The sequence below is a fragment of the Aphelocoma coerulescens genome, assembly GCF_041296385.1.
Source record: "Aphelocoma coerulescens isolate FSJ_1873_10779 chromosome Z unlocalized genomic scaffold, UR_Acoe_1.0 ChrZ, whole genome shotgun sequence".
NCBI lineage: Eukaryota > Metazoa > Chordata > Aves > Passeriformes > Corvidae > Aphelocoma > Aphelocoma coerulescens.
Window position 1 is genome coordinate 3,133,389 of NW_027184085.1, and position 12,358 is coordinate 3,145,746.

The 12,358-nt window shown below is 49.1% G+C and overlaps 1 protein-coding gene across 2 annotated transcripts in view; it reads right to left on the reverse strand.

Annotated features, from left to right (window-relative positions):
- ARK2C (arkadia (RNF111) C-terminal like ring finger ubiquitin ligase 2C) overlaps positions 1-12,358 on the reverse strand; it is a 53,434-nt gene that overhangs the window by 12,598 nt on the left and 28,478 nt on the right. For both annotated transcript variants that reach the window (XM_069002305.1, XM_069002303.1), the window contains exon 2: positions 716-1,025. In XM_069002305.1, coding sequence (XP_068858406.1) covers positions 716-1,025 — 310 coding nt within the window. The remainder of the gene's footprint in view (positions 1-715; positions 1,026-12,358) is intronic.

Consider the following 12,358-nt stretch of genomic DNA (forward strand, 5'->3'; position numbering starts at 1 on the left):
GAGAAGAACACACAATTTTCAGACAGAAAGGGCATGGAATGAAAGGGTTTCCTATCCGTAGCATTCTTTCCAAATGAAGCATCATTGCAAAGTCTCATCCTCTGATTCTTGATCCATGGGTACAACCCACAAATAGCTTCCATATGTTTCCAAAAAAAATCACTCCTCTCTCAAGAAACACAATCAAGACAAGGCCAGGCATCCATTTCCATCTCTGCTGAGTTACAGTAATTCTCTCTGCACTGTCAGCTCGGTGTGGATTTAGGATGCTTTCTGTGACAGAGTGTGCTGCAGGTCAGTGGCATCATTCCCTCACAGAGATGGAAAGCCTACCTAGACCCTGAGCAGCAAGACCTCCGTGTGTATAACCTGATGAGACAGGTGGACACAGTCTCTTGCATGGTTTGGAACAGCAGCTACGAGGATGTAGCTCATGCACGCAGAGACAGGACAGGACCCCTGTAACACCATCATGATCCTCCTCGGAGTGCCAATAATGGGGCACGCTAGAAGAGCACCGTAGGGATCCCCACAGGAATGGCACACCTTCAGGTGCAGCCTGCCCTGCAGCCTCCCTTCTGGCAGACGCATTCTCAGTGCGCACAGGCGAGCTCGAGAAGAAAACCCAACACCGCCAGCACTGCTGGGGTCTCACAGGCCGTGTGAGGTTGACGCAGCTCCTCCACATCCTTTGGTGAGAGCGGGATCCCCTTACCTGGGATGGGGCATGAGCCGGCGGTGCTGCGCCTCGAGGAGCTGCTGCTGGAGGAGGTATTGCTGGTGTAGCGCCTGAGGTAGGAAGGAGGGCCCGGCGACGTCCTGGAAGGGCAGGGCTGGCACCGGCGCCAGGGGCTGGTGCAGGGGGCCGCTGTGCTGGTGCGCGGGGGCCATGTGGGGAGCCAGCCCCGGCTGCGGCTGCACCGCGTGAGGCAGGGCGAAGTCGGCGGAGAGCGGGGGCTGGGGACCCAGGTGGAAATGCCGGCAGGAGGTAGCATGGGCATGCTGAGACCTTTGAAAGGGAGCACCTGGAAGAGAAGAGCACAGCGGTCACGGGGGCCGGCGGCGGCCAGGGCAGACCAGCCCCATGCTTGCCCACCCAGGGCAAGGGTTGGGCAAACGGCTCTTAGTCTCCACTTCCAGAAGGTTCATAAAAAAAACACAAATAAAAGAGAACAAGCCAGTTAAAGTTGATTACAAGAAAAAAATGCTGATTTTGACTAATGGTATTTCTCCTCCAAGAAACATTGGAGCCAAAACATAGATTTGGGTTCAAAGTCTCTTTTTGGCTGCAAGTTGAAGTGTGTAGTGATGAAAACTGCTTTGAGCTTGTTTTGGCTCTCCTGTCTTAAGCAGAAAAAGAACAAAAGCCTTAATAGAGCCTGTGGAGGTAGAACAAGGAGCGATGGTTTTAAACTAGAAGAGAGGAAATTCAGACTAGGTAGAAGGAAGACATTTTTGTGCTGAGGGTGGTGAGACCCTGGCACAGATTGCCCAGAAAAGCTGTGGATGCCTCATCTTGGAAGTCTTTGAGGCCAGCTTGGATGAGGTTTGGAGCAACCTTGTCTAGTGAGAGATGTCCCTGCCCATGGCAGTGGAGTTGGACTAGATGACCTTTAGAGGTTCTTTCCAACCCAAACTATTCTATGATATACACTCAACACTTAAGGAAATATCCAGAAAACAAATCCTGTTTTCTAAAATATTTGGGGTTTGGATATTATCTCACTGAAATTTTGAATGTTTTCCCTGAATTGCAGACTTCCCCTGCAAGTCATTTCTTTGCCTCTCTAAAAATGTCTCATAGGCAAGCAAATAATCTTTGCTCTAAAAAATTGCCTCACACTGACTTCAGGATGTGAATGAGACAACTTCCACCTGTGAGAGCAGGGATGAAGGCCCTGTGTGATTGCTGAGATCCTTCGACAGCCTGTCCTCATGAGCTGCATGCAGGGAGAGAGCAGCTGCTGGAAACACAACACGGACTGCTACGAGACCAGTCCTGAAGCTGATGGGAATGAGGAAGAAATGAGGTGTGAAACATATCCATAGTGGAGGCGTTTTGCAAAACATCTGGCATTGGCTTACACCTTGCTCAAGATCCTTGTTGGACGGGCCCTTGGCCCAATCCAGCGTGTTAATTCCTACATTCCTGGAGCATTTACAGGAATCACCCAAAACTTTTGGCTCTTAAACTAGGGCAAGAGTCAACTCAGAGATGAAGGATGAGACTTTAGTGAGGCTATTAGGGATGCCTCTTTGCTGATGATCATCCCCAGGATGGGACACCTCCCCTTTTACAGTTTTTTGAACACCCCATCTTCCTCTTTCTGTTTTAATCTTTGTGAATGGTACAAAATATCCTAGAACAACAGCACCAAGAGACACTACATCATCCCAAAGCACAAGCACGTACATCATGCCTTCTTCACCAGACCCCTTCTGCTCACATCTCCCTGCCAGGCAGGGCCAGTCCATCACAGCAGCTCAGGGAGTCTCGAGTGCTCTCTGGTCATGTCCATATGGAAACAGGAGAGGCACACAGCAAGCCAGATGCCAGCAGGAGAAACAACAGGAGAGGGCCTATCAGAAATGGATGGTTTGCAAAGCTGTGCATAATTACACACAGCATCTCTTAAATACAAACTAATCCTCCACAGTGCCCGTCTGAGAGAGAGCAGGTTACACAATACATGCCACCCACAGCAGTGCTTCTTGAGGTGATAATTTCCCCTGCTGTCAGATAACAGCATGATTCGACCACGATATTAATTAAAACCAGAGGTGGTGGGATCAGACCTGCTGTTCCTCAATGACAGATCTGCAAGCCCAGGCCAAAGAACCATTCATATACCCCGTTGCCCTGCAGGCTGTATTTGTTGCTGACGACCTGGCCCAAATTCACCACAAACAGGTAAAGGCTGAGTAATGAAATGGAGATCCTGCACTTCCCTGACCCATTGCCGGAGGGAATTGTGAGGAGAAGCCTCCTGACTGCTGTGTTTGCTTGATACTTGCCATGTAACTCATGATGAATTGCTCAACCTCTGATGGCCGTGTGTCCTCCCAATGGAAAACTGCTGCAGCAGGTCACAGGTGAGCCACTGTGCAACCCCAGGCCTTCACGGGGCCTGAAGACAAGGTTTGAGGGCACGTAAAAGTGCTAAACCCTCTGCACACACCAGCTGTGTCACCAGGCTGCAGTTCAGCTGTATTTCAGACAAAAATGTCTTGGGGCGATACAAGACAGTGAAGCTCAGTGATACTCCCCCACATTTCCCGGGACACATTCTCTAGCACATAAGTAAAGCAGAGAAAGCCTGTCTCTCATCTCCTGTGACTCTCTTGTCTCTCAATGCCTGGTGTAACTTCAGCCAGTGATTTCCAGCTTTTACTGGGTCTTGGGAACCCTTAACCTGATTTTAGTTAAATGTCTGCGGGGCCTTTGATGCCAGAGCCATGGTGAACTAGAGAGCACCACGTGGGCAGATCGGCTGGTCATGTTTTTGATTTGGATTTTGCTTCCCATACAAAGGCAGTCCTTGGGAGAAACTTGGTCACACACTTTCTCAAGGTCCAGAACACGCAAACTTTATCTGTGGTATGTGTGCAGGAAGATACACAGAGCTAACATATCTGAAAGCAAAAGCCCAACATTTTGTTTTGGTACAGAGTTAATCTGCCTTATCTTTAGGAACTAATTAATAAAATAAAGCATTTTTCAGTACTTTTTGCTAGTACCTACTGGTGCAGTGATGCATTGCTCTTCATAGGAATAACATCAAAATGTGACCGGGATGATATGATTAAATAAAACCCATCAATTTGTCTTAATATAACACACTACCCTGTGTAGTAATTGTTCATTCTCTACAACTAATCCAATTGCTGATGAGGATTTTTACAGCAAAGCAAAGACTTTGGGGAATACTTCAGCAATTCTATGCTTATTAGCAGTTATCCAATCACACTGTTGGCATAACCAAGCCAGGCTGCAAAACAAGGAACCAGTCCTCACTAAGCAGGGTGCTGGTGAATCCCAGAAAGCCCTGGCAAAAAAATAACAGCTCAAATAATTTTTAAGTTAGTTATTTTTGAGTTTACCCTCTCCTGCTCATTGCATCTAGATGCAAAGGGCCCTGGTGGGGACGGCTTTCCAAGTCCTCATTTTGGTCTCATGTACATGAGGTAAATAGAGTGTCACCCTGCAAACATGAGCTGAGCATCCTTGTCCAGGTAGCTCACCCCAATCAACACCAAAAGCAGGCACTGATCCCTTTGAATTCCACAAAGGTTCTCACATTAGCAGTGTCAGAGAGTCGCAGGATTGTTAAAGCTGGAAAAAGAGGATTTCCTCTAAGACCAGTGAGTCCACACTCTCTAAGATCAGCGAGTCCATTAACGCAGAGCCATTCTGCTCACCACTAAACCATCTCCCCAGGTGCCACATTCACATGACAATTGAATAATTCCAGAAGTGGGAACTCCACCACTTCCCTGAATGCCTCTTCCAAAGTCTGACCACACATTCTGTGAAGAAACTTTTCCCAATATCCAACCTAAACCTCCCCTGGAACAGCTCGAGGCCATTTCCTCTCATCTTGTCCCTTGTTCCCTGGGAGCAGAGCCCGACCCCCACCTGGCTGCCCCCTCCTGTCAGGGAGTTGTGCAGAGCCAGAAAGTCTGTCACTGATTACTTTGCTAGCACATCTTCTCCCTCTTTTCCAAGCCTCAAGTGTGGTCCTAGATCACATTTGCATTGAAACCAACAAGCATAAACATTGCCTATAAGATGCTTCAAGAAAATTGGACTCGTGGATTTAATCTGCTTTTTGCCTGGATAGCAATGTCTGCCACAGCAGAGACTAATCCATGACTAAAACCGAGTCCTGATTTTCTTTCCAGCTTTTGTTTTCACTCCCCAGTACAAGGGCAGAGCTGACATTTTCATTAGCCAAGCTTTGAGGACATTTCCACAGCAAAGACAATGAGGGTATAATGTGTGCCTATCATTCTCCAGAGCCACTAATTGCACCCTCTACAATCCTGTTCCTATCACCTGTCCAATGATGCCTGCATGAAGGCAATGTTACTCTGGGATCAGCAAGGCAGAGACTTTCTCTCAGCTTAATAAACTCAAGTTTTGGTCCTCATCCTACAGAAGGATTCTCCTCCTCCATTGGGATACTTTGATTTTGCAGGAAGAGAGATTAGCCAGATCCTAGATGTCTTTTATGGCTTACCCTCCATGTCCAAATATTTGCCTTCTCCAGCCCTGGAGGCAATCACAAAATCCCAGAATTAAGGCTGGAAGGACCACTGGAGATCATCTAGTCCAGTCCCCTTGCTCAGGCAGGGTCCTTGAGCACTTTCCTTACTCAGGAAGGTGTCCAGCTTTTTAATATTTCCAGGGAAGATATTCAGGGGAGTCCACAAAGGCAATGGGATCCTCATGAGGCCCAGAGAGGTTTCTGACCCAAGGCCAGCCTGGAAGCACCTGTGCCCAGCCTGGTGGTTGGGGTGAGAGGGCCAGCCCCTGCGCGAGGCTCATTGACGTGCTTGTGGTGCCTTGAGTAGTTCCAGTTGCTCCTGTCTGGAGCTGTGGAGGACTGATTTCTGGGATCACTGTCAGGCTGCCCACCAGCCAAAAATCATTTCCTTGTCTTGATGGTGCTTCCTTTCATTTAAATGCTGTTGCTATAGCAGATGATGACAGCTCAGAGCAACATCAGATCAGCAGCTCAGAGATGAGCGATGCATCACATCTGTGTCAGCAAAGCAGGTGACTTACTCCAGTTTGGGGCAGTTTGCCTTTAACAGGTTGGGGCTAAATGTCCCCAGAATGCCCCCAGATGCCCACACAGCCATTCAAGCTCCCAGCTTGGACAACCCTTCTTGCCTTACACCTGCCTGGCCTCAGCTAAACCACAGAGGCAGCTAATGCCTGAATCTAGATAATACATGTCTAAAAGGTGCCTTGCAAGTCTCAAAGTTTGTGATAACATGTGGAGGCAAAGACAGGATCTGCTGGAGAAGTGAATTGTGTCTTGGGCAAGCGAGGCTGTCTGTGGGGTGGGAAAGAGGAGCTATGTGGTTCTCTGATATAACTGGGGACAAGTCTGCCCCAAAAGAAGGTATGGCATGTTGTGATGGTGTAGCATCATGTGGCCAGGGATGCCTTTGGGTGAGCACCAGCAACATCTCGCTGCCTTGTGTGATGCTCTGACAGTTGCTGCATCTGCTCCCTCTCAGCATCTTCCATCGCCTCCTAAAGCCAAGGTCAGCACAAGGGATCAACAGGTGGATAATCAGTACTTCGGTGATTCCTGCCACTGTCAGAACATGAGTGTGGATCAGTGGCTGCTCCAGCTGGCCTGGCTCTCCTCTGCTGCTGTGACAGATGCTGCAGCTTCACCCTGTGATGCTGAAAACCCACTGTGGAGCTGGGCCTGTGTGACATCCCACTGCTCTACAGCCTGCAGTATTCCTCACAGATACGCAGTTCTGCAGTCACAGAATCACAGAATCACAGAATCACAGAATCACAGAATCACACAATCATACAATCATACAATCATAGAATGGTTTGGGCTGGAAGGGGTCTTTGAAGGTCATCTAGTTCCAATCCCCTGCTATGGGCAGGGACACCTTCCACTATCCCAGGTTGCTCCAAGCCCTGTCCAACCTGGCCTTGGACACTGCCAGGAATGGGGCCTCCACAGCTGCTCTGGGCACCCTGTGCCAGGGCCTCACCCCCCTCACAGGAAAGAATTTCTTCCTAATGTCTAATCTAAACCTACTTTCTTTCAATTTGAAGCCATTCTCCCTTGTCCTGTCACACCAGGTGCTTGCAAATAGTCTAGCCCCATCTTTCCTGTAGGTTTCCTCTAGGTTCTGGAAGGGAATGAGGTCGCAATGAGGTCATTCCAAAGCCTTCTCATTTTCAGGCTGAGCAATCCCAATTCTCTCAGCGTTTACTTATAGCAGAGGTGCTCCATCCCTCTGATCATCTTGGTGGCCTTCTCTGGACTGGCTCCAACAAGTCCCTGTCCTTCCTGTGCTGGGGACCCCAGAGCTGCAAGCAGCTCTCTCCTTAGCGGGGCAGAGGGGCAGAATCACCTCCATGATGCCACGGCCTCATAGCACCACAGAACACAATAATAGAATTGTTTGGGAAGGAAAAGCCCTCTCAGATCATTGAGTCCAACCAAGCACTGCCAAGCCCACTGCTAAACCACATCCCCAACCTGCACTGAGAAGACAATCCTCCACAAGCCTGCGGGGAAGGCGGCTTAACAACAATTTACGAAGCACCCAAAACACTTAGCTGGAAGTTGGCATTACAGGCTTCAGCCTCAGACTGGGGAAGGTACAAATTCGTTTTTAGAAAGCCAGCAGATGATGCAGGCATGTGGACAGCTGAACCTGCTTGGCTGCTCGCTGCCGTGCCGTTTCCACCCTCCACTCCCACAGGCGTCAAGCGCGGCGGAAACCCGCGGGGAAACTCAACACATCCTCCTCGCTGCCTCTTTCTCACTTCCACGGCTGCTGCTTTTTCCTCCTTTTTCCCCTCAGTTCTACAGTTATATTTATTGTTTCCATACATTATCCAAAGCAGCATGGACTTTTTTCCTCATGAACAGAAATGCTCCCATTTCCTCCGCACCCCCAGGTGAACCCTGCGAATTATAAGTTCATGTATTTTGGCAGATTGGTAAGTGACATCGAGCCACAGAAATGTACTGGCCTGGTCCTAGGTGCTTCTGCCACTGGGGATTCTCCTTTAGCATCAGTCAAGGTTTGACTACATCTAGGCACATGCATATTTATCCACCCAGCAGTATTTCAGCCAGGAAGACTCAAGGGATCTGTGTGCTCGTTCAACACTGACCCGTCTCAGATGCAAAGCCCCTGGGTAATCCCTGCAGTGAGACATGGGATGCTACAGGCTTTATGAAAAGAAAAACTGAGAAAGAAGAACTATTTATTTCCACCTCCTTTCCTCGGGCAATAGCACTCTTGATGCAGCCAGGCTACTGGTAAGGGACACAGGATCAGGCCTGGAGCTGGCACTGGGATAGGTGTCTCGAGCAGACAGCTGCAGCCCAGGAAGCCCAGCCGCCCTTGAGAGGAAAACAAAATCTGTCTCATGCTGTTAAGTTGCCTGCAAAGCATGTGAATATTTCCCCTGGGTAAGGCAACCTGGACTGCTCATCGAGGACTCCATGGTCCGCATGGGGGGCTGGGGGTGTCAAGGAGGCTGGGGCTGGTTCACATCCAGGTCCTGTCATGGCAGAGGGAGATGGCAGCTCCTGGAGAGCCCTGGCTCCACTCATTGAAAGATTTTACAGCTGAGGAAGATCTGCCTGTTGTAATCAGCTGAGCTGGGTCATCTCAGCCACCTCGCCCTGATTAGATCCCTTGCAACCCCTCTCCTGCCCTGGGGAGGCAGATAAGCCCCCTCAACAGGAGCCATTGTAGTGCCTCTCCAAGCACCAGGAGAGCCTGCCAGGCTTTTAACAGCCCAGGAGCCTGCAGCTCACTTCCCTGGATGTGCATTGAAATTCCCCTCAGAGCCAGCAACACAGTGGGAAGTTTTCATTGGTCCTGACAGCGTTCAGTGAGTAAAGGCCAAAATCATGGAAGCAGCTCCAGCTTCACGTGGCACATGGAGAAGGACACCACGGGGGACTCACACTGCGTCTACAAACAAGCTCCTAATTGCCTGATGCCATCAGACACGTGTAATCTCTTCCAAATTGTTTGTGAATATACCCTTATGAAATGAGTGAAATTCACTTACTAATAGGAAACGAGGTGTGACAGTCACAGAACAATAGAATGGCCTGGGTTGGAAGGGACCCTAAAGATCACCTAGTTCCAATCCCCCTGCCATGGAAAATTAAAAAATGAAATAAATAACCCCCCAGCCCAAATTCATGGTATTCAGCTGCATAAAGGTTAAGTGGTCTTGGCAGAGGGAGATACTGTGCTGTCTCACTCCTGTTACAGGACAGCTGACAGCAGGGTGGGGAGATTGAGGCAGGGAGGATGAAAGAAGAAGAGGAAAGAATTTAAGAAAAATCTGTCAGGCAGGAAGGAATCTGTCTCACTTTCAGCACCTTTGCCAACAGCTTTCTCATTTCATCTGGGGAAACTGAGAATCACAGAACTCAATCAAGGTTGAAAGATCATTGGGCCCAGCCATTAACCCAGCACCACCAAAATCACCCCTTAACTATATCCAAGTGCTGCATCCATACCCTTTTCGAACACTTCCAGGGATGGTGACAGTACCACCTTCCTAAGCAACTTACTCCAATGCCTGACCACTCTAGCAGTGAAAAAAAAATTTCTAATATCCAGTCTGAACCTCCTCTGGCACAACTTGAGGCCGTTCCCTCTCCTCCTGTCCCTGTTCCCTGGGAGCAGAGCCCGACCCCCCCGGCTGCCCCCTCCTGTCAGGGACTTGTGCAGAGCCACAAGGTCCCCCCTGAGCCTCCTTTGCTCCAGCCTGAGCCCCTTTCCCAGCTCCCTCAGCTGCTCCTCATAGGACTTGTTTTTTAGGCAATTGACCACCTTTGCTGCTCTTCTGGGGCAAGATGCAAGATGGCAAAAACCATGCTAAAAATAATGTGCTGCCAGCTCCAATCCAGCCCAGGGCACAGCCTGCCACCCCTCATGTCTAGTGCCAGGGAAATGGTAAAGGACCTCAGCACCTGTGGCTGGGAGATGCAAGCAAAGGATAAAGACTATTTTTATGTGCCTTATTTACTTGTTCAGGCTGGGCCGTGCCAGCGATGAGTCAGGATGAAGGGCTGGACTCTGGTGGTTGGTGGAGCATATTTGTGTCCTGGGTGGCAACACCGGGTTCTGGAGGTTTATCATCTCCTGCTCAGAGTCTTTCACACTTGATGGAAAGGTGCTGCAAAGGAGTTCAGGGGGAGGGGGCTGAGATGGGCTCCCCGCTGCTGATTAATGGTTTGGTGCTCACAGCCCTCTTTGCACTGTGCCTCTGTGCAGGCGCAGCACAGCACAGCTGAGCTCTTCCCAAAAAACCTCATAAACACAGACCTCAGAGACTGCACAGTGCCCCTGCCTGCTTGTACAATCCCCAGCCAACATCCTCTCACACTAATGAAGCCTCTCATTAATTGCTGAGTGACATGAGCTGGCGTGGCTGGAGGGTCCCTAACACAGAGCACAGCATCTCTTCTGCACACCATGCGGGGAGACCACGTGCAGCCTTAATAAACTGAAAAAAAAAAGATGAGGTGGGATTCCCACCAGGGCCTAAGCTCAGCATTCAACAAAATCAAAACCCAGCACATGGTGTGATTCTTAGGGTTGTTCAACAGCAGGCTTGGAGTTGGACTCAGTGATCCTTATGGGTCCCTTCCAACTCAAGAAAATCTGTGATTTTGTGATTTACAGCTGGCAGTGACCAGCGTTAATCAGCATATTTACAGAAAATCATAGATAGTTAAGGGTTGGAAGAGACTTAAAGATCATCTAGTCCCAACCCCCCACCTCTATTTACATTAAGACTGAAGAGGTGCTGAGTGCTGGGGATGGGAACCAGCAAGAATGAGGGATGGGATACAGCCAGGCAGCCTGGACCCATCACACGAGGGAGACAGCTGTTTATACAGCACTGGATGAGAGGTTTTTTCCTGCAACTCTTTCCCACTAGCTTCAGGGGGGAAAAAAAGTTTTGTTGAAGGTGATGTTTCACAGCAACGTGTTGAATTCAGCAATATTTTCCAAGGAGGAAGGAGAAACACTTCAGCAGCGTTGCTACACTTAAAGCTGTCTTTTTGCTTTTATACTTCTCACTATGTTTTAATTATAGCTTTATTCTCAGCATTGAATTCGAGGGTGTATTTGAGATTTTTGGATCATCACATTAAAAAAAAAAAAAAAAAAAGAAGAAAGAAATAAAAAGCCAAATTTCACTGAGAGAAAATGTTTTCTGGGATTTAGTGGTCCCAGTTTCACCCCTCCCCTCCCAGGCTCTGGCATGCCTGGAGGGATGGGTGGTCCCAACAGCCTGGCATGACGTTTCTCACCCAGCCCAGCTCTTCCTCCCCAAGCTGCTCTGTGTCTCCTGGGTTTGGGTTCAGCCCTGCACATCTGCCAGGAAAAGGCCCTGGAGGAAATGCGGCTTTGGAAATGTTGTAAAGCCTCTCTGAGACTTTTTTTTACTAATGTTTCTCCTTTCTGTTTGGTCTGAAGGTGTCGGAGAAGGAATGGATGACAGGAATCACTTGACCACAACTCCCATGCTAAAAGCAGGAGTCACACTGCAGGTCTCAACGGCATTTCTGGGCTGCAGGGCTTATGCCTAAGCAAAATTCCAGCAATTCCAAGGGCAGAGAGGGTTTGGCTGGTACCTGAACTTTAAGGCAACTCTTGGGCCTTTGCCCATCAGCCCAACTCTGTGTGCTCAGCCATCCCTTCCCCTCACCACCATTCCATCCAGCTCCTGTGTGCAACCCAAGTCTGTTCTGCATTGCTCCACACTGGAAAATGCAAAAAAAGCTGGAATACTCCCCATTTATGGGAAGATGTCTGGGCTCAAAGGCTCTTCTCCAGGGTCCAGCCTGCTATCTCAAATTTTTTAAAAAGCGTTGAAAAGGAAGTTGGAGTGGGTCTAGGTCCCCTTTGTTCAACAAGGCAATAAACCTCGTCTTTTGTGGTATTACATCCATGTGAATGAGTCCCCAGCCTGGAAATGGGAAAACTAACCAGGGGAAGGAATTCATCCTCTATTTAAAAATAAGAAATAAAAAAATCCTGGCGTGACAGCAGTCACTTGGCTCTCCCTGCAGAGAGCAATGGGGAAGCACTTGGAGCAATCCCTATCTCTACCCTTGGGAATGTAAAAACGTGCTGACTTGTGCCTTCAGCTTTGACAGGCAGTGATAGGCTGCAGCCAGTTGTTTGGAAAAGGAAATTCAATACTTGGGTTTCCAATGTTTCCTTGCTTTCACAGTGTCCAAAGCCCTCCCCAGGCATTTGGAAGGGCTCAACACCTGCCTTAAAAACACTCTTAACTGCTCCTAATGACTGGCCAGAGAGGTTTGCAGCAGCTCCCTCCTACCAGTAATGATATGCAGGACATCCAGAAACAGGCAAAAAGCCAAAGCCATGGGGGAAAAAAATCCCAGCCAGACATTGCAAGGACCTGGCAGGGTCTTGGGGGCTGCACTGCATTGTTCATGGAGCCTCTTAATTCTGTGACAGCCCCAACCAAAACTCTCCACCCAAATGCTGCCAAACCTTAGGGGTCTGAACTCCAAATGGAGCTTTAGCCCTTCCCCAGAGACACAGTCAGTGGGAAGAGACAGTGCCCTCAGCT